This window comes from Anomaloglossus baeobatrachus, chromosome 3 (genome assembly GCF_048569485.1).
Source record: "Anomaloglossus baeobatrachus isolate aAnoBae1 chromosome 3, aAnoBae1.hap1, whole genome shotgun sequence".
NCBI classification, from domain to species: Eukaryota; Metazoa; Chordata; class Amphibia; order Anura; family Aromobatidae; genus Anomaloglossus; species Anomaloglossus baeobatrachus.
In genome coordinates this window covers 410678807-410700288 of record NC_134355.1, presented here as the reverse complement: position 1 = coordinate 410700288, position 21482 = coordinate 410678807, and the positions used below count along the sequence as shown (strand labels likewise).

The following is a 21482-nucleotide window of genomic DNA, read 5'->3' as shown; positions in this document are numbered from 1 at the left end:
CTTCATCAGGCTCAGAATAATATAAATTCTGAAGAGTCACATATTTATACACAACGGGACATAGAATGGAACAGTAAATATGACAAGTTATATGAAGCAAAATGATCAGTATGGCAAGCTCTCTACTGTCTAACATGGTACAAAGATATATTATACCTGATATAAATTGTGTAATTTGCTGAAAACAAATTGGACAATGAATTATCATTCGTCAATCAAAATCAAAACTATGAAGTTACTGAGGGCTGGAGTCCAAATCACTAAGAAAAATCCAATAGAAAAAAAATTAGATCATAGGAAAATCCAATTGGTGTGCATTCCAACATGGCATCTCCTAATGTGACTCAGTAGTTTGGTTCTCACGTGCCTGTATGCAGTCCTGACAATGTCAGGGTATGCTTTGGATGAGAAAGAAGATGGTGTCCTGACCGATTTCAACCCAGATTTGGATCAGAGCACAAGTGAGTTCCTAGTGCTACTCGGTGGCTTTTTGATGCAGAGATTCATTTTCAATTCGATTCAGATTTGGGGAATGAGGGGGCCAGTCAGCTGTATCTGTAGTGGGCAGGGGCGCAGGCCACGGCCAGTGGGGAGCTACTCGAGACGCTCGTATCCGGGATCGTGGCTGTGGCTCGAGTGACTGCCGGATCCGGGACTCTTGCAGCAGCCCGTCGCCCACAACTTAATAAAGGGGGGGTATTTACAGGGGAGAGTTTGTCAGTGACACCACCCGTGGGTTGCGGTGATAGTTTGGTGACACCGCCGCTGCCTTGGTATGGGGGCACCCGGGGCTGATGGAGCGGGGCAGCAGGATGGTATCCCTTCCACGGGTAGGGGAGGTTTTGTCCCGGGGCCCAGGTGTAGGTGGTGTGCAGTGCTGGGGCGCCATCTGCAGGCTGGACCGGATGACACTGGTGTACTTACTGTTGTTGAATAAACCACATAAAGTCCAAGTAGTAACCCAAGTGCTGGATACCGGTAGCCTCCGGAGGGGTGTGCTCGGGTCCCGCAGGTTCCGTGGGTTGGAAAGCCCTATCCCCCTCGTTGTGCTAGTGCCCCTGATCTCTGAGCTTCTTGGGGACAGTCCATAAAGTCACTATCCTCCACAGGTTAATTGCCCGGTTACCTGAAGCTACTCCCCGACCTAGGGTCCACTACCCCACGGTGCTTTCGATCCCGACTGGTTATTAGACTCAAGCTGCTGACTGTTCTCCAAGACCAGGCCTAGGCACCCAGCCTCAATACCCTGCGACCGGGTCTCCGACTCCTCTGGGTCCAGACCACCGTCTGTGACCCAACCTCTAACACCCAGGGAGCCACACACTCCGCCAGCTCCTCACTACTCCCCCAGCTCCTCACTACTCGAGGGCTACCACTACACTGTTTTACTTTCAATCCACCAGTCTGCCTGACCCCTAAGTGGGCGGCCCTATTCCAGCTCAGCAGCCCACTGGTGTGTCTGACAGGGTGTGGTGTGAGGTGTGGTTGGGATTTGGATGCGGATGGAGGCAGTACCATAGGTTGGGAACCCAGAAACATGGGGGGGTTGAGTCCTGCACCAGCAGATAAAAGAGGGTGCAGGACCGGATGACACCGGTGTACTTACTGTTGTTGAATAAACCACATAAAGTCCAAGTAGTAACCCAAGTGCTGGATACCGGTAGCCTCCGGAGGGGTGTGCTCGGGTCCCGCAGGTTCCGTGGGTTGGAAAGCCCTATCCCCCTCGTTGTGCTAGTGCCCCTGATCTCTGAGCTTCTTGGGGACAGTCCATAAAGTCACTATCCTCCACAGGTTAATTGCCCGGCTAGCTGAAGCTACTCCCCGACCTAGGGTCCACTACCCCACGGTGCTTTCGATCCCGACTGGTTATTAGACTCAAGCTGCTGACTGTTCTCCAAGACCAGGTCTAGGCACCCAGCCTCAATACCCTGCGACCGGGTCTCCGACTCCTCTGGGTCCAGACCACCGTCTGTGACCCAACCTCTAACACCCAGGGAGCCACACACTCCGCCAGCTCCTCACTACTCCCCCAGCTCCTCACTACTCGAGGTCTACCACTACACTGTTTTACTTTCAATCCACCAGTCTGCCTGACCCCTAAGTGGGCGGCCCTATTCCAGCTCAGCAGCCCACTGGTGTGTCTGACAGGGTGTGGTGTGAGGTGTGGTTGGGATTTGGATGCGGATGGAGGCAGTACCATAGGTTGGGAACCCAGAACCATGGGGGGGTTGAGTCCTGCACCAGCAGATAAAAGAGGGTGCAGGACCCTGTGACACCCTGCCTAGTTCAGGGGCGGCACATATGGAAAAAAGATAGTTGTTGGATAAACTGCCAAATCATCATATGAACCAGGGTATGAACGCCCATAGTTTCAGGTACTTAGAATTTGTTTGCTTTACAACTTCATGGCTTTCTGGATGGCAGCAGGAACCACTGAACAATGGCGTTTCATGGTAGTGGGCAGGTGGGTGGGCAGCAAGTGGGCCATTTGGCACGGGATCAGCTGGGGGGCACCATTGGGACACCGGAAGTGGCAGTCAAAGATCTCTTCTAGGCGGCTGCATTTTGCCCCTCCTCCCGAAATGAGATTCAGCTATTCTTTGAGTCTGCTGTCAAGCTGACAGCTGGCTTCCAGCATTCAATTGTAGTCACATCTTTTGGGTCTGAGTACACCTGAAACCCTGACTTCCATCAGTTCCGGGTCAGGGCTATGTCAGCAGGTCAGTTGATCATGTTGCTGACTTCACTCCTGCACCAAACAGAAATAAAATAAGTCTATAAGGTCAATATTACAAGAGACAGTATGGGTAGAGGATAAGGGAAATGTGTAAAGTGAAAGTATGAGCTGGGTGGAAGTGAAATGTGAAAAAAGGCAGTATGGGCAGTGGGGAAAATATTCAAAGAGAAAGTATGAATAAGGGGGAAGGGAAATGTGTGGCAAGACAGTATGGGCAGTGGGCTAAGAAAGTGTGTGAAGAAGCAGTATGGGTGCGGTGGAATATGTGAAAAGACAATATGGGTAGGGGGAATATATTAACAGATAGTATGGACGGTGGGGGAGAAATGTATGAAGAGAGAGTATGAACAGGGGGGAGGAGAAATGTGTGAAGCACCATTATGGTGTGGGGGGAATATGTGAAGAGGCAACATGGATGGGGGGAATATGTGAAGAGACAGTAAGGGCAGGGTGGAATAAAATGTATGAAGAGACAATAATGGCAAGGAGGGAAGAAATGTGGGAAGAGGCAATATGGGAAGGGTAAATATGTGAAGAGACAGTATGGGCAGGCGGACTGAGAGGGGACAGTATTATGGAGAAAAATTTGTGAGAGCACAATATAGAGTTCCTTATCTTTGACCTATAGCCACCCATTTTCCAAAGAATAAATTATTCTGAGTAGAGATTATTTTCAATAGATTCCGTTTTATTAGATTTAAATATAGATGGGTATCACACAGTGCTTTAAGGTGAAAAAAGTTAAAAATATTATATAAAACAATTAGAGGGAAACCCCAACACAGGGTAGCGTGATCTACACAATTTCATGTATAACAGTTATATTTATAACTAGCTGTAGTACCCGGGCCTGGGATTGTAACTGTCTCTCTCCGAGTCTCTGTATGTGTGTTGCTGTCTGTCTATCTCTCTGTCTGTCTCTTTCCTTGTCTGTCTGTGTGTATGTCTCTGTCTGTCTGTTTCTATCTCTCTGTATTTGTATCAGTTTATCTGTCTCCATCTCTGTGTCTGTCTCTATGTGTGTGTTTGTATGTCTCTCTCTTTCCCCATCTGTCTCTTTGGCCGTCTGTCTCTTTCCAGGGCTTTCTCTTTGCAGGGCTGTCACTTTCCAGGGCTGTCTCTTTCCAGGGCTGTCACTTTCCAGGGCTGTCTCTTTCCAGGGCTGTCTCTTTCCCCGTCTGTCTCTTTCCCCATCTGTCTCTTTCCCCGGTCTATCTTTTTCCCGGTCTGTCTCTTTCAAGGTCTGTCTCTTTGACCGTCTGTCTCTTTGACCGTCTGTCTCTTTCCAGGGATGTCTCTTTCCCCATCTGTCTCTTTCCCCGGTCTATCTTTTTCCCGGTCTGTCTCTTTCAAGGTCTGTCTCTTTGACCGTCTGTCTCTTTGACCGTCTGTCTCTTTCCAGGGATGTCTCTTTGCCCATCTGTCTCTTTCCAGGTCTGTCTCTTTCCAGGGCTGTCTCTTTGCCCATCTGTCTCTTTCCAGGTCTGTCTCTTTCCAGGTCTGTCTCTTTGCCCGTCTGTCTCTTACCAGGGCTGTCTCTTTCCAGGGCTGTCTCTTTGCCCGGCTGTCTCTTTGCCCGTCTGTCTCTTTCTAGGTCTGTCTCTTTGTAGGTCTTTCTCTTTGACCGTCGGTCTCTCTCCAGGGCTGTCTCTTTCCAGGGCTGTCTCTTTCCTGTCTGTCTCTTTCCTCGTCTGTCTCTTTCCTCGTCTCTCTTTTCAGGGCTGTTTCTTTCCAGGGCTGTCTCTTTCCAGGGCTGTCTCTTTGACCGTCGGTCTCTTTGCCCATCTGTCTCTTTCTAGGTCTGTCTCTTTGCCCATCTGTCTCTATGCCCGTCTGTCTCTTTCCCCGTCTGTCTCTTTCCAGGTCTGTCTCTTTCCAGGGCTGTCTCTTTGGCCATCGGTCTCTTTGCCCATCTGTCTTTTTCTAGGTCTGTTTCTTTCTAAGTCTGTCTCTTTGACCGTCTGTCTCTTTGCCCGTCTGTCTCTTTGCCAGTCTGTCTCTTTCCATGGCTGTCTCTTTGCCCATCTGTCTCTTTCCAGGTCTGTCTCTTTCCAGGGCTGTCTCTTTGGCCATCGGTCTCTTTGCCCATCTGTCTTTTTCTAGGTCTGTTTCTTTCTAAGTCTGTCTCTTTGACCGTCTGTCTCTTTTCCCGTCTGTCTCTTTGCCAGTCTGTCTCTTTGCCCATCTGTCACTTTGCCCATCTGTCTCTTTCCATGGCTGTCTCTTTGCCTATCTGTCTCTTTCCAGGTCTGTCTCTTTGCCCGTCTGTCTCTTTGTCCGTCTGTCTCTTTCCAGGGCTGTCTCTTTCCAGGGCTGTCTCTTTGCCCGTCTGTCTCTTTCTAGGTCTGTCTCTTTGTAGGTCTTTCTCTTTGACTGTCGGTCTCTTTCCAGGGCTGTCTCTTTCCAGGGCTGTCTCTTTCCTGTCTATCTCTTTCCCCATCTGTCTCCTTCCCCGTCTGTCTCTTTCCTCGTCTGTGTCTTTCCTCGTCTCTCTCTTTCCAGGGCTGTTTCTTTCCAGGGCTGTCTCTTTCCAGGGCTGTCTCTTTGACTGTCGGTCTCTTTGCCCATCTGTCTCTTTCTAGGTCTGTCTCTTTGCCCATCTGTCTCTTTGCCCGTCTGTCTCTTTGCCCGTCTGTCTCTTTGCCCGTCTGTCTCTTTGCCCGTCTGTTACTTTGCCCGTCTGTCTCTTTCCAGGGATGTCTCTTTGCTCGGCTGTCTCTTTACCCGGCTGTCTCTTTCCAGGGCTGTCTCTTTTCCCGGCTGTCTCTTTCTGTCTCTATTTCTGTCTCTTTCCCCGTCTGTCTCTGTCTTTTTCTATCTCTCTCTCACACATGCTTTTTATACTACCAGTTTATTTTGTTCCTATAGCAACCACTGACAGTTGCTATTAATAGCTATAGCTCCCACCTCCATTCACTTTAATGGCGGCAGGATTTTTGGCGAGTAATTGTAAAGCGCGGAGTTAAATTTTGCCGCCCAAACATAGTCTATGATGTTCCCTGAGTCACATGGAGTGTCTGTGCAAAATTTCGTGATTGTAAATGCAACGGTGCGGATTCCTTTAGCGGACATACACACATACACACACACATACACTTAGCTTTATATATTAGATATTCACATAGAAAACATTGGAGGTCAGTTACATAGGGATTCATATATTTAGTACATGTAAAGTGCCTAGCATAGTGCAGCATAAATAGCATATATGATTCTCTGATTGCATCACCTCATATTATCATATAGGTAGATATAAAGTGCATAGCATAGTGCGACGTCAATAGCTTATATGATTCTCTGATTACATCAATATAGAGACTAAAGACCGCTTTACACGCTGCGATCTCGCTAGCGAGATCGCTAGCATGCATACCCGCCCCCATCGGTTGTGCGTCACGGGCAAATCGCTGCCCGTGGCACACAACATCGCTTGGACCTGTCACACTACTTACCTGCCTAGCGACGTCGCTGTGACCGGCGAACCGCCTCCTTTCTAAGGGGGTGGTTCGTGCGGCGTCACAACGACGTCACTAAGCAGCCGCCCAATAGAAGCGGAGGGGCGGAGATGAGCAGGATTTAACATCCCGCCCACCTTCTTCCTTCCTCATTGCCGGCGGTCGCAGGTATGGTGAGGTTCCTCGTTCCTGTGGTGTCACACATAGCGATGTGTGCTGCCGCAGGAACGACGAACAACATCGTACCTGTAGCAGCAACGATATTTGGGAACTGGACAGCGTGTCAACGAGCAACGATAAGGTGAGTATTTTTGCTCGTTAGCGGTCGCTCGTACGTGTCACACGCAACGACGTCGCTTTTCTTGCTGGTTCCAGAAGTCCATGACATGCCCAATTATATGCAACTTTTATACTTACAGTCATGTGATGACTAGCTTCTCTTTCTGATACTCTCAAGCAGTGGCTATAGCATTTCACTAAACATTGAGAAAATTAGGAAAAGCTTATCAGCAGTCACATAACGACTACTCAAACCACTTGAGCTCTGTATAGGAAAATGAACCAAACTGTATTTTTTACCAAAATGCAAGAAAACCTAGAATCGCCTCTGCCACTGACTATTAGAAGGTAAAAATGCTGGGAAGGAATGAGTTCATTTATGTGCTGCCAATCTGTAGAGTCATGGAAGTATAGCGTTTGATAAACAATGAATTCCAATATAGTTTGGAATTCATAGTTTATCAAGCTCTATTCTTCCACAACGCTACATATTGGTGTCGCGGGCGGGGAGGAGGGTGTCAGCACTGCGCTCACCCCTCTGCTCGGGTCCGGCTGCTGCTGCTCAGTGGTGGCTCGAGCAATGGGCCGGATCCCGGGGGTTCTCGAGCGGCACTCCTCGCACGTGAGTGAAAGGGGATTGGGTGTTGGGATAAAGTCTATTGTCCGTGACGCCACCCACGGTTGTGGTGATTTGTTAGCACCACCGCTGCTCGGTGTGGGGATCCCGGGAGTGATGGTGTGAAGCAGCAAGTTGTTGTGTTGCCCCTCCGTGGGTAGGGGTTGGTGATCCCGGGGCCCAGTGATGAGGTGGGTGATGTAGGGCTTGGTGGGCGCAGGGACGCGGGGGCAGCACTGTGCCTTGCGGCACTGTTGTACTCACTCAGCCTGAGACGTTGACACAGTTCTCGGTAAAACACACGGCTGGAAAGACGGTTCCCACGGACGGCTGCACTTGCTTTCCCCAGTAGGTGACGGTGATGTCCCTTTTCCTGCACCTAATGTTGTTGATGGTCTCGATGGGTTCCCACCGGTAACCCGCTCCCCGGCTTCAAGCTGGACTGGAGGAGCTCTACTCTTTGCCCGCAGGCGCTGGCCCTTAGAAACTGGTGCCCTGGCGGTGGCGGTGTCTCTACTGTAATGGTTGGGCTGTTGCCTTCAATCGGGACTTGGTTGTTGGGAGATCGACGTCCCCTTCACTGACGGATTTGGCAAATTATGGCGACTCCTAACCTTGCCGGGGTCCGAAAGGCCCCTACCCTGGTGCTGACTGTCCTTTGTACACTGCTCCAGACCGCCGGGCCACCACCCGTCCGCGGTCCTTCCAGGAACTTCCAAACGGTCACCCCTCCGGACAATCACCGCCGTTGCTGACCTTGCTGACTCTGTCCTGCGCACAGCTGGACCACTTCAGGCTTTCTTACTGTCACCGCTCTTACTTTCCTCCTTTTCTCCAGTTTTCTTTCTTTGCTCTTCTACCACTTCACTTCCTTCTACTTTCACTTGTCTACTTGTTTACTCCTCACTCAAGCCCTGCCTGGGCTAAACTTCCACTCCTTCCACTTCCTCCTCCAAACTCTATCTGCCTGGTTCTTCCCGCCTCCAGAGCTGTGAACTCCTCGGTGGGCGGAGCCAACCGCCTGGCCCACCCCCTGGTGTGAACATCAGCCTCTGGAGGAAGGCAACAAGGATTTTGGGTTAGCTTTGGTGTTCCTAACTGGGGTGTAGGGAGTGGTGGTGTAATGACCTGTGACCCCTGGCTTGCCCAGGGCGTCACATTGGCAGTGCAGAAATTAACCGATTCCTTCTGCAGTATTTTGACCTTTTACACTGTGGGTCTGCAGCAGCCTTTTACAGATACAGGTGCATCTCAATAAATTAGAATATCATAAAAAAGTTAATGTATTTCAGTAATTCAAAACAAAAAGGGAAACGCCTATATTATATAGAGTCATTACACAGAGAGTGATCTATATCAAGTGTTTATTTCTGTTAATGTTGATGATTACGACTTACAGCCAATGAAAACCCAGAAGTCATTATCTCAGAAAATTATATAAGACCAACTGAAAAATGATTTTAAACTCAGAAATGTTGGCCTACTGAAAAGTATGTACAGTAAATGCACTCAATACTTGGTCGGGCGACTTTTGCATGAATTACTGCATCAATGCGGGCGTGGCATGATGGCGATCAGCCTGTGGCACTGCTGAGGTATTATGGAAACCCAGGTTGCTTTGATAGCAGCCTTCATCTCTCATCTTCCTCTTGACAATAATCTATGGGGTTTAGGTCAGGTGAGTTTGCTGGTGATACTATGGTTATTAAACCAGGTATTGATGTTTTTGGCAATGTGGACAGGTACCAAGTCCTGCTGGAAAATGAAATTTTCATCTACAATAAGCTTGTCGGCAGAGGGAAGCATAAAGTGCTCTAACGACTGCGCTGACTTTGGTCTTGATAAAACACAGTGGACCTACACCAGAAGATGACATGGCTCCCCAAACCATTACTGATTGTGGAAACTTCACACTGGACCTCAAGCAGCTTGGATTGTGGCCTCTCCACTATTCCTCCAGACTATGGGACCTTGCTTTCCAAATGAAATGAAAAATGTACTTTTATCTGAAAAAAACCCACTTTGGACCACTGAGCAACAGTCCAGTTGTTTTTCTCCTTGGCCCAGGTAAAACATTTCTGACGTTGTCTATTGGTCATGAGTTGCTTGACACAAATAATGCAACAATTGTAGCCTATGTTCTGGATACGTCTGTGTGTGGTGTCTCATGAAACACTGACTCCAGCAGCAGTCCATGATTTGTAAACCTCCCCCAAATTTTTGAATGGCCTTTTCTTAACAATTCTATCAAGGCTGCAGTTATCCCGATTACTTGTGCACCTTTTTCTATCACACTTTTTCCTTCCACTCAACTCTCCATTAATATGCTTGGATACAGCACTCTGTGAACAGCCAGCTTCTTAAGGAATGACCTTTTGTGGCTTACCCTCCTTGTGGAGTGTGTCAATGACTGCCTTCTGGACATCTGTCAAGTCAGCAATCTTCCCCATGATTGTGTAGCCTACTGAACCAGACTAAGGGACCATTTTAAATGCTTAGGAAGCCTTTGTAGGTGTTTTGTGGTAATTATTCTACTTTTCTGAGATAATGATTTTTGGGTTTTCATTGGCTGTAAGCCATAATCATCAATATTAACAAAAAAAAACCACTTGAAATAGATTACTCTGTTTGTAATGACTTTATATAATATATGCGTTTTCCATTATTGTACTGAATTACTGAAATAAATTAACTTTTTGATGATATTCTAATTTCTTGAGATGCACCTGTACATTTGTGTTTGTGGGTGCATAATCTTAAACAGGTGAATGTTCTGTTTCCCATCACTCTATGTTATCTGGATAAATCCTACCGTATTGCACCGTCTTTCCACTTTACTCTTTGTTACTGACCATTAGAAGGCAGCTGAATAGCTGATACTTGTCTGATTGACTGGAGCGGCAGGGTGTACTGGCAATCAGCTACCAGATCAAAGTCTACTAATCTAAAGGAAAAAGACTAAAAAAGTACGCTCCATATAGTAGAGGTTTTGGGTAAATAAAGTAAATCTGAGAGTATCAAAGAAAAGAAGGGAGTTGGCACATTCTAAAATGTATAAAATCTTCAAGCTTTCTTTCATATTCATTATAAGAATAAAATCCACATGTTTGTGATCAAAGACTGCTATGATGCGTTTCTGGAGCTGACTGCGCCTTTAGTCAGACATCACAGGTAGAATGTGCCTGCCTACTTGTTTTCTTTGATACGAATTCACTGTTGGTCATTAGTTTGTAATGGCATCTCACGTAATACAGGTAAGACTTAAATCTATTGATCAGTGACCAATATACTTGCTTTCTTCAATGTAAATCTGATTGTAAGCATAACGTCTCTCTTTGGTGACATGTGCTTATAAAAGGTACAACTGTTTGGTCTGATGAAGGGACCTGTTCTGTGTTAAAACACATAGCCTCAGTAAAGTGACTGTCCTTCTACCTATGAGCTGTCATCTTTTCCAGAAGCAGCCAGTGGTTCCTAGTCTTTCTTCTATACCTTACAGCAGACATTGTCTATGGCACTGAAGATATGATGATTGCTGAGCCCTGAGCCTGGCTATCTTCATCAGTACCATCAGTACCATAAACCTTGATGGAACAACAGAGTGCATGTGTTCCCTTCTACTCCATTTAACTCATACAAGACCACACTCAGGAGGAGTCCCAAGTTCTGACATTTGGTAGGGTTTCCAGTAGTGGGCCTCACCATTGGCACAACCTGTGCTCTCGCACAGAGCCCCAAGAGGTAAGGGGCCCATTTTCACTTCTAAAGTATGTAAAATTGTGCATTATGATGAGCTGTTGTACTGTAAAGGGCCCATACATATGTTCTTGCATCGAGGCCCTCTTCTGTCTGTGCCCATATCTGGGTCTCTCAGGATAACCCTAATTGTTTTAAGAAGCAATTTTGAACCAAAATTGTCGGTTCTTTGAAATACTCATGTAAGATTTCCTATAGCCGTGCTTTATTAGGTAATATATTAGAAATTAGATACAGAAGATGAGGACTCAAGAGCCAGAATGGAGAATCTTTTGGGCAAATTTACTGAGTACATTGTACTATATCAACTATTCATCTAAAACTGTCTGCTTCTTCTTTCAGAGTAAAAAATTAGGTGTTTTCTAGGAGTGCTTTTGGAGGCGCTAAGTCAAGCAAATTAATCTCTATACATAATTTATTAATCCTATAGGTTTATGGCACTACAGACTTCACATTGTCTCCACCATATAATTCATAATAAAGACAAATGATTCCATATCGCATTATTATATTATACATTCTCATGGCTATAACATATTAACGTCTATAAAATAATAAATAGTAATTATATATACAGTATATATATATATATATATATATAAAATCAGAAATACCATTGATACAATTTTCTCAGAGTTTGTCTATTGCAATAAAACCCTGAGATCTCTCGTTACGCTGTACATATTTATAAAGCTCCGATCATGTTTGAATCATAAATCTTCAAATGTATTGCAATTGTGTACAATTAAGCATCTATAATAGACTCTGATATATACTCATTTACATTAAACTAGACTAGGTTTTTTAGTTAATGACAAGCCTAAATATGATATTAACATACAGATATAACATGGCTAAGTTTGTTGGCTAAGGTACAACTTTTTAAAGCACTGCGGGTCACCTACTGCACCATCTGAATCACAAATAACAACTATAGCTCTGCCACATCTGTACAACAGGGTAATGTCACGCATAGATTTGTGGTGAATCACTACCTTTGTTGCTCATGGATAGAGAGAACACAATGTTGCATATAAGGATGAGTATGTAGTAAAAGGAGTTGGAAATCCATGAATTTAAGAGCCAAGTACAAAGTTCATCAAACATTAAACACTGAATGTGATAAGGAGAGAAAAGATCAACTTTACATGATGAAAGCCATACCTGTGGAAGCTTCATATCATTAATGTCCCAGCTAGGAACCTTGTTTTGGGAAAGTAGGACCTTCTGTTCCATTGTATACTGGCTACACTTGCGATTGCTGGGGGTCCGTGGACAGAATATGCGCTTTTAGCTAGATCTGACCACTTCCAAGCAGTTATGACAAGGAAGTCACTTCCTAACTCTACTGCAATAAGTGTCACAAACAAGATAGTTTAGAGGAAAAATCCATCTTGTCTTGCCTGAAAAACTAGTTTCAGAAGTTACTTCACAAAACTGAGGCAAATGTACAGATAACATAAATGTGATGACAATTGTGGAGAAAATACTGGACTAATGGTGAACAACCAGCAACATTCATTTTTATTAACTTCATTGACGTCATGTTCTACCTTTAGCCAATTTGACAAAAGCTATAGAGAATTTTAAGCGATCACACACCTTTGGTCATAGACTCAAGTACTGTACATATTGTCAGCATTCAAGTAAACAGCAACCTAAAAGTGAAAGGGGCTCACGATTTTTTGTTATTTATATGAGCTCAACTGAGAGAGAACAGCAATCTACCCAATGTAGGGGGATAGGGGTGAAAAAATGGACTCAAACCCGATATTATATTCAAGTCATGAAGTCATGTGGAAGCGTAATCTAGAGTGTCTTTGATGGGCAACCATTGATTCCAAGTGGAATTGAAGGTGGCCCTCATGTCCCAGGACTTAGAAGTCATACAGTATTGTACTTGTATTGTTATTCTATTGTTTCTGATATATTACTATAGAATAGATTTGTCTGTTAGATGTTTGTCCTCCCTCTCTCTCTGTAGCTGCTCTGATGTCTTTATCTCCTCCTTTATTCCTCATTCTGTGTATGTCAGCCATGTTAGATGCTCATGTCCTTGAATCTCTGGATCAGAATAGTCCTTTTTACCAACTGTAATTTGCATACAGTACAGACCAAAAGTTTGGACACACCTTATCATTCAAAGAGTTTTCTTTATTGTCATGACTCTGAAAATTGTAGATTCCCATTGAAGGCATCAAAACTATTTATTAACACATGTGGAATGAAATACTTAACACAGCGTGAAACAACTGAAAACATGTCTTATATTCTAGGTTCTTCAAAGTAGCCACCTTTTGCTTTGATTACTGCTTTGCACACTCTTGGCATTCTCTTGATGAGCTTCAAGAGGTAGTCACCGAAAATGGTCTTCCAACAGTTTTGAAGCAGTTCTCAGAGATGCTTAGCACTTGTTGGCCCTTTTGCCTTTATTCTGCGGTCCAGCTCACCCCAAACCATCTCGATTGGGTTTAGGTCTGGTGACTGTGGAGGCCAGGTCATCTCGTGTAGCACCTCATCACTCTCCTTAGTCAAATAGCTCTTACACAGCCTGGAGGTGTGTTTGGGGTCATTGTCCTGTTGAAAAATAAATGATGGTCCAACTAAACGCAAGCATAGAATAGCATGCCGCTGCAAGATGCTGTGGTAGCCATGCTGGTTCTGTATGCCTTCAATTTTGAATAAATCCCCAACAGTGTCACCAGCAAAGCACCCCCACACCATCACACCTCCTCCTCCATGCTTCACGGTCGGAACCAGGCATGTAGAGTCCATCCATTCACCTTTTCTGCTTCGCACGAAGACACGGTGGTTGGATCCAAAGATATCAAATTTGGAATCATCAGACCAAAGCACAGATTTCCACTGGTCTAATGTCCATTCCTTGTGTTCTTTAGCCCAAACAAGTCTCTTGTGCTTGTTGCCTGTCCTTAGCAGTGGTTTCCTAGCAGCTATTTAACCATGAAGGCCTGCTGCACAAAGTCTCCTCTTAACAGTTGTTCTAGAGATGTGTCTGCTGCTAGAACTCTGTGAGACATTGACCTGGTTTCTAATCTGAGCTGCTGTTAACCTGCGATTTCTGAGGCTGGTGACTGGGATAAACTTATCCTCCGCAGCAGAGGTGACTCTTTGTCTTCCTTTCGTGGGGCGGTCCTCATGTAAGCCAGTTTCTTTGTAGCGTGTGATGGTTTTTGCCACACTGCATTTGGGGAAACTTTCAAAGTTTTCCCAATTTTTCAGACTGACTGACCTTCATTTCTTAAAGTGATGATGGTCACTCGTTTTTCTTTATTTAGCTGCTTTTTTCTTGCCATAATACAAATTCTAACAGTCTATTCAGTAGGACTATCAGCTGTGTATCCACCAGACTTCTGCACAACATAACTGATGGTCCGAACCCCATTATAAGGCAAGAAATCCCACTTATTAAACCTGACAGGGCACACCTGTGAAGTGAAAACCATTTCCGGTCACTACCTCTTGAAGCTCATCAAGAGAATGCCAAGAGTGTGCAAAGCAGTAATCAAAGCTAAAGGTGATTCCTTTGAAGACCCTAGAATATAAGACATATTTTCAGTTATTTCACACTTTTTTGTTAAGTATTTCATGCCACATGTGTTAATTCATAGTTTTGATAACTTCAATGTGAATCTACAATGTTCAGAGTCATGAAAATAGAGAAAACTCTTTGAATGAGGTGTATCCAAACTTTTGGTCTGTACTGTAAATACAAGAATTTAGCTGGAAAGTAAACCACTTCTTCTGGAATCTTCATATATTCCTTAGCAGTCAAATCAAGCTATCTGATGAAGTCTTTACGTGTGAGTAGTGGTATAATAGACAGCTGCAGAAACGGTGTCTCAAGCGCCTTACACTTACAGCTTAGTTATGGAGTCATATTAGTAAAAAGGAGTTTTGACAGATATATCTGTAAAGCCAGACTACAGCTTCAATAGTGATACAGCATTAGGCAATTGAATGTCTGCTTGCAGTATACAAAATTCATCAGTGTGTATGCAAAGCAATCAAAGCCCAGTCTAACCCAGCATAAAACTAGCTAGGAATCTAGCAGTCCACAGCACTATTCTGCCTGTTACTATGGCTGAAGGGAAGACTCCATGGTCTTTGCAAGATTCACAATCAGATGAAGAAATTATAGAGCGCTACCCACGGTCCAGTGAAAGGGCTAAATGCTCTACCAAGCTCACATGGAAAGTTAAAGGGAACCTGTCAGGTGCAATATGCACCCAGAAACACAAGCAGTTCTGGGTGCATATTGCTAATCCCTGCCTAATTGTCCCTGCATCTAGTAACACACATAAAGAGATCTTTAGAAAAAGTATTTCTAAAGATCTGTTATCATATGCTAATCAGGCCAGCGGCTAATCACAAAGGTATTAGTTTTCTTGGCAATTTGGCCCCCTTAGCATGTTAGGACGCCGTGGGCGTGCTAACATGATAATGAATGTGCAGCGTCCGAGGCATGGTCAATCTCACTGTTCTCTGCTGCCACCGCACCAGATGCTGGATTTCGACTCAGTGCGCATGATCAGAAGTCCCGGACTTCCAGTCATGCACACTATAAAGCCGGGTGTACGTGTCCCGGCTTCAAACTGGTGTAATGCGCATGAACGGACGTCCGGTGACATTCTGATCATGCGCACTGAGCCAAAAACAACCAGTGGCAGTAGAGATGAGCTCGACCATGCCTCTGACACTGCACATTCATTAGCATGTGAGCACGCCCACAGGGGCATGCCAACATGCTAAGGGGGCTGACTGGCTAAGGGAACTAATGCACTTGCGACTAGTCCCTGGCCTCATTACTATATTATAAAGAATCTTTAGAAATATTTTTTCTAAACATCTCTTTATCTATGCTACTAGATACAGAGATGGTTAGGCAGGGATTAGGAATATGCACTCAGAACGCGTGGTTCTGGGTGCCTATTGCACCTGACAGATTCACTTTAAGGAGAATTTAGAGACTGAAAATATGAGTTCTCTTCTAATGTATCAGACTTATGACAAAAGGTGCTGAGTCATATCACTACCATCTCTCAGCCTGCTTCTCATCAACTACTAGAGGGAGCCATAGGACAACTGTGTATCATTTATGAATCATATTCCGAGAGTAGTAAAAAAATGCCTTAAACTTAATACCAGGATTCTCTAGGTGAACTGAAAGTTTCCAGTAACTTAATTCTGAGAGAGACCATACAGTATGTATTATTAAGTCTATGGCAGAGGCAAAAATCACACAAATACCAGAGATGTCAACTTGCATTTCTAGATTCACCAAGAAGTCAAAGTCAAGCGCTTCAAAATATTCAGCTCACAGCATGTGTGGAAGCTGAGGCTACTAAGATACAAACCACCTTTATGCAAAAGAAAACTGAGATGAAAGCAGAAACAACGTGCAAGAAGACAGAAATTGATGCGGAAACAGCAGAAATAGAGGCACCAGAAAAGGAATGTGAGCACGCCACAGCCATAGCAAGGTTAAAGGTACTGGAGCAAACTATTAATGAGAGTCAAAGCTACAGTATCAATTTAAGCAAATTGGATATAGAAGACCCTCTTAAGTGCACAAGAGACTTGCTAAGCCAACATAGCGCATTCCTGGCTCCAACAATCATTCCTGACAGTGCTGACATTTCTCCAAAATAACAGAACACCAAGACTGTGGAGACCCGTATGTCTGAAGCGGTGCCCTCCCCTCTTCCCCCCAGTCCCCAAATGAAAACACAGACAGGCCTAGATGGGGTGAAACAGGTCGGTCACAGTTTATTAAGTTCATAGGTAGAGAAGGGGCCTTCCATGTTATTACGAGCTCGTCGCCGCAACCTTGTCTGCGACCGACCGGCGTGCAGCCAACGAGCGGTTACGACCTTGGCCCTCTCTCCGCCTTTTTCCGCTGTGACGTAATTTCAAATACAAGGGTTGCATCTATATTCAGTTAACACACAATTATTCTGGTAAGAAAACAATAAAACTAATAAGAGGGTGCTGAGCATATAAGGGAGGGAGGGTGGGACAAAAGCTTCTAGGGGGGCAGCCAGAGGGAAAGAGGAAATCACTGACCCCGGGCACTGAATTTAACCCCTGTAGGTGTGGCTGGACCCCCCTTTCCCTTGTGATTCCGTTGGTCAGCTGGGCATCCCAATTAGTGGCTCACCTAGGGAATGGTGGAAAGAGGGGATATGGGCACGACCCTTGCTTCCTTTAGGATTGGTCAGGTGGGCTCCACAGTCAGAGGCATGTTCCTTAAGCAGTATCGTGCCTGCCAGACTGTGGAGACCCGTATGTCTGAAGCGGTGCCCTCCCCTCTTCCCCCCAGTCCCCAAATGAAAACACAGACAGGCCTAGATGGGGTGAAACAGGTCGGTCACAGTTTATTAAGTTCATAGGTAGAGAAGGGGCCTTCCATGTCATTACGAGCTCGTCGCCGCAACCTTGTCTGTGACCGACCGGCGTGCAGCCAACGAGCGGTTACGACCTTGGCCCCCTCTCCGCCTTTTTCTGCCACGGAGGATCATGTGTACCGCCTACACAGGACTCCGACCCCACCCATCACCTTCAGGGCCTGATCCACTCCGTCCTGTATCCCGGACAACAAAATGTCTTGACCAATGTCCGTAAGGTGCACTCCGTCTGCTCTCAACAGTGCAGAGTTATCGCCTTCCAACTGGTGGTGACGCACCACGATACCACATCTTTCTCTCATGAATTTTGCCATTCTCGCATTGATCTTTCTCCTTGACCGCTCTATGCCATTTGCATTTTTTGCTCCGTGCCATACCGCTCGTGGTACTATCTCTGACCACACCCATACTGTATCCGGGAAGAGGTAGGTCAAACGTTCGATGTCCATCTTCATCACTGTTAGTAGTTCGACCGTACTGCGTTTCACCAAATCATTGCCACCAGCATGAATCACCACTACCAACGGCCCCTTGGCCGACCTGGAGATGTCCACCATCTCCCTCCGGGAAAACTTGTTGCCATCTTAGCCCTCTGATGCCTCTCCAATTGACCTCAACGTTTCTGAAGCCAAGGTTCTTTCTTCCTGGTCGAATCATGGCTCTTTTTTCTGCCCAGTAAATATAAGACTGACCAACTACCCAGACTGCCAGTCTGCAGTCGCCTGTAATAGATAAACGTGTTATTTCAGCAAATCCGGTCTTATATATCTGGCAAAGCAAGCGGACTTCCATCGACCCATTCTCTGCACTTCAGCCTCCGTTACTCCTGCCCTCGCTGCCTCAGTGGCTGCCCCGATTCGGAAAGAATGGGTCCCGTATTCCTTCGGATTCTCCCCAGCTTTCGCTAAGCACTGCTTAAACATTGCATGGAATTGATACTTGGTAAGCGGGGACCCATCCTTATGGGAAAGAAAAAATCTGCTTGCGTGTCTTATCAGCGCGTACTGTTTGACTATTTTTAGTGGGCACACTGGGCCGTCTGCTGAGTTAACCAGGACCCACGTGCCCCTCCCGGTGGGGTCGCATTTGGATTTACGCACGCGAATGCGCAGAGCGTTGCTGCATATGACTAAATCCTCGTTGAGTAACCCGCCTTCAGATGCTGTTTTTGAGCGTGGTAACAATTCACCAATGCGCAGCGCGCCAAAAAAAAACGATAGCGAAGGCTGCTGATATGAGGGACGCCTCGTATGGAGACTTGCATATTGAGGGGGATATTGCAATAATGTCGTGTAGTAATTTCAATGACATGGGGCGACGACATTCCTGGCTCGGTTGAAGCCTTTTCCAGCCTTTAATGGCTTGCTTAATGACAAAGAACTTCGTCACATCCACCCACCCTGCTAATTGAAAAAAGAAGGCTATCCCCGATAAATGCCGTTGTGCCGACGTGCCCGACGCCCCTTGTTCTTTGAGCCGAAGCAAAAATTCCGTCGTCACTTCACTTCTGGCGCGGTCGCAGTTATGAACGGGCCTGCCCTGGATTAGTGAACACCACTCCCCCCAAGCCTTACCATAGACCTGCCAGGTAGCCGGTGTAACGGAGGCACGGATTAGAGGCATTAGTGATTGGCTACAGTGTCCCATAGCAATGGAGGACACGGGATACCCTCTGGATGCGCCATTGGGAGATGGTCTGTGAAGGCCTGCCAATCGGAACATAAAAGAGAGTTAACAAGGTTATCGTCTATGTCCGCCGTTATTTGAGCTCGGCACCAGATGTTGTGTCTCAGGCATAGAAGGGCAAGCCTGCGTAGCAGAGCCAGTAAGGGCAGCGACGCAGACGACATGTGATTTAAGCTCTTCGCCGTTATTGGATTTTTTGTTGGAAATCGAATGTTTGAGTTTTTTAGCTGATGACCCCATAACTCCACGGACAATACTATTGTGAATATTTCTAGCAGGGCTGGATCACTCCCCCAGTTTGATGTGGCCCACAGCTCCGGCCAGCTGCCGGTACACCACTGGTTCTTGTAGATTGCCGCAAAGCTCTTTTTATTACGTCCTCCTACAGTGAGCCCTAGGTCTGTGCTTGACGTCTCTTTAGCCATGACGCAGGTATGGCCATTGAAGGATTGAAGGAAAGTCTTCCAGACTAGTAAGTCTGCCTTCAGCGAGCGAGTGAGCCTGATTCTATGGCCTGGTTGGGAAATGCCCTTTGTTGCTAGTGATAATCTCCGAGAGAAGGCCCTGCCGACCGGCATTACGCGGCTGGCGAATGTCAGCAGACCCAGCAAGGACTGCATCTGTTGAAGGGTGACCTTTTTCGCCTCGCAGAAACCCTCCAGCATATGCAGTGTTCTCTGAATTTTCTCTGCTGGCAGGCGAAAAACCATTGCATTAGTGTATATCTCGATGCCGAGGAAAGGTAAGACGTTACAGGGGCCGACTGTTTTTTCGGGTGATAGCGGGACACCGAAGCGCTGAGCTATAAATTTAAATTTTGTGAGGAGGAGGGAGCAGAGTTTAGAGTTTACGGGGCCGACGAATAAGAAATCGTCGAGGTAATGGATCAGGGAATTGCTGCCTGTTTCGTAACGAACTACCCAGTCCAGGAACGAACTGAACAGCTCAAAGTAGTGACATGAGATGGAACATCCCATTGGCAGACACATATCGTAATAATAGTGTTCGTTCACCTTGCAGCCTAGCAGGTGGAAGCAGTCGGGATGCACGGGTAATAGGCGGAACGCCGCCTCTATGTCAGATTTAGCTAGCAGGGCACCGGGCCCCGCTGCGCGGACTAATTCTACTGCTTTGTCAAAGGACGCGTATGTTACCGATGCTTCCTCTGGGGGGATTCCTTCGTTAACCGATGCGCCTTTTGGGTGGGACAGATGATGGATTAGACGATACTTCCCGGGTTCCTTTTTTGGGATAATGCCTAGCGGGGATATCCTGATATTTTGGAAAGGGATTGATTCAAAGGGGCCCGCCATTCGGCCTAGGTTTACTTCATTTTGAATTTTTTGTTTCAAGATGTCGGGGAATTCGCGAGCGGATTTTAGGTTATGTGCCAGGGTTGGTGTTCTATTAGGTTTGAAGGGGATAATAAAACCGTGTGTAAAGCCGGAGTGCAATTGCCTTGCAGCTTCTTTATTAGGGTAGAGGTTTAACCAGGGGGCCATTGCGGTTACGCTCACCGGGGTTCTGCCTTGTAGGCACCCTGATTGCTGGACGGGTACACCTTGCTGCTGGGTGTCCTCCTCCACAAGCAGAGCAGTCGTGTCTGTATCTGCACGACGCGTGGAAACGGCAATTTCCCTCATTAAATAGCCAGCAGGGCCCGTTTTTTTGCACGACCACTGAGTGTTGGGCTGCGGGGTAGCTAGTGGTCGTAGATGAAAAGGGGGGCTGCTTCTGTGACAGCATCAGTCGTAACCATACGTCTGTCGCTTTAACTCCCCAGCCTAGGCTGGGTTGCAGGGCCAACCGCCTGCGGAACTCCTCGTCATACCGCCGCCAGGCTGACCCACCATGGGCCTTGTATGAGTTATATATCAGATCCTGATATATATAGAGCTCGGAGCAGCGTTCCGGATGCTTCTGGCCCATAATACAGCCTAAGACTGCGAAAGCCTGTAGCCAATTATTCATCGTCTGCGCTATTTTCGGTCTATTTCTGTCGTATGAACGGTCGTTTGTCCTCCTTTCTTTATCTATAGTCAGTTGGTCGGGGGATAATAAGGACCATATGTCAATATAGTCATTATTCCAGATTTTGTCTCTTGTCTCCTGATCTATGTGTGCACCTAGGGGGCTAATACCGCAGAAGAACGCGTCCTTGTGAAGGCTCGCTAGCTGGGGTGTAGCTTTATCTTCTGGTGTAGCGCTAGAGTGCGTCAGCTGTTGAATTAATGCCTTAATGGTTGACGCTAGCTCGTTCCCCACTGCGTTATGCCCGATATTATGTACAGTGTCGTGTGCATTGGCCTCGGAGAACTCACCGCTGTTTGATGCAGGAAGAGCGACTCCATGTGATGGAGGGACCCCGGCTCCCACTCGATTGACGGACGGAGGAGCGACTCCAGGTGCTGGAGGGACTCGGCTCCCACTCGATTGACGGACGGAGGAGCGACTCCAGGTGCTGGAGGGACTCCGGCTCCTGCTAGGATGATGGCTGGAGGAGCGACTCCGGGTGATGGAGGGACTCC

General features: G+C 46.4%; 1 protein-coding gene across 1 annotated transcript in view; it reads right to left on the bottom strand.

The window, feature by feature from the left end:
• The window catches only part of GCM1 (glial cells missing transcription factor 1), a 160767-nt gene extending 148378 nt beyond the window's left edge, over positions 1–12389 (bottom strand). Inside the window, exons 1-2 of the mRNA XM_075341510.1 lie at positions 12334–12389; positions 12008–12104 (exon numbers count right to left, since the gene is read on the bottom strand). Of these exons, the coding sequence (XP_075197625.1) occupies positions 12008–12104; positions 12334–12389 (153 nt within the window). The remainder of the gene's footprint in view (positions 1–12007; positions 12105–12333) is intronic.
• Positions 12390–21482: the final 9093 nt, after the last annotated feature.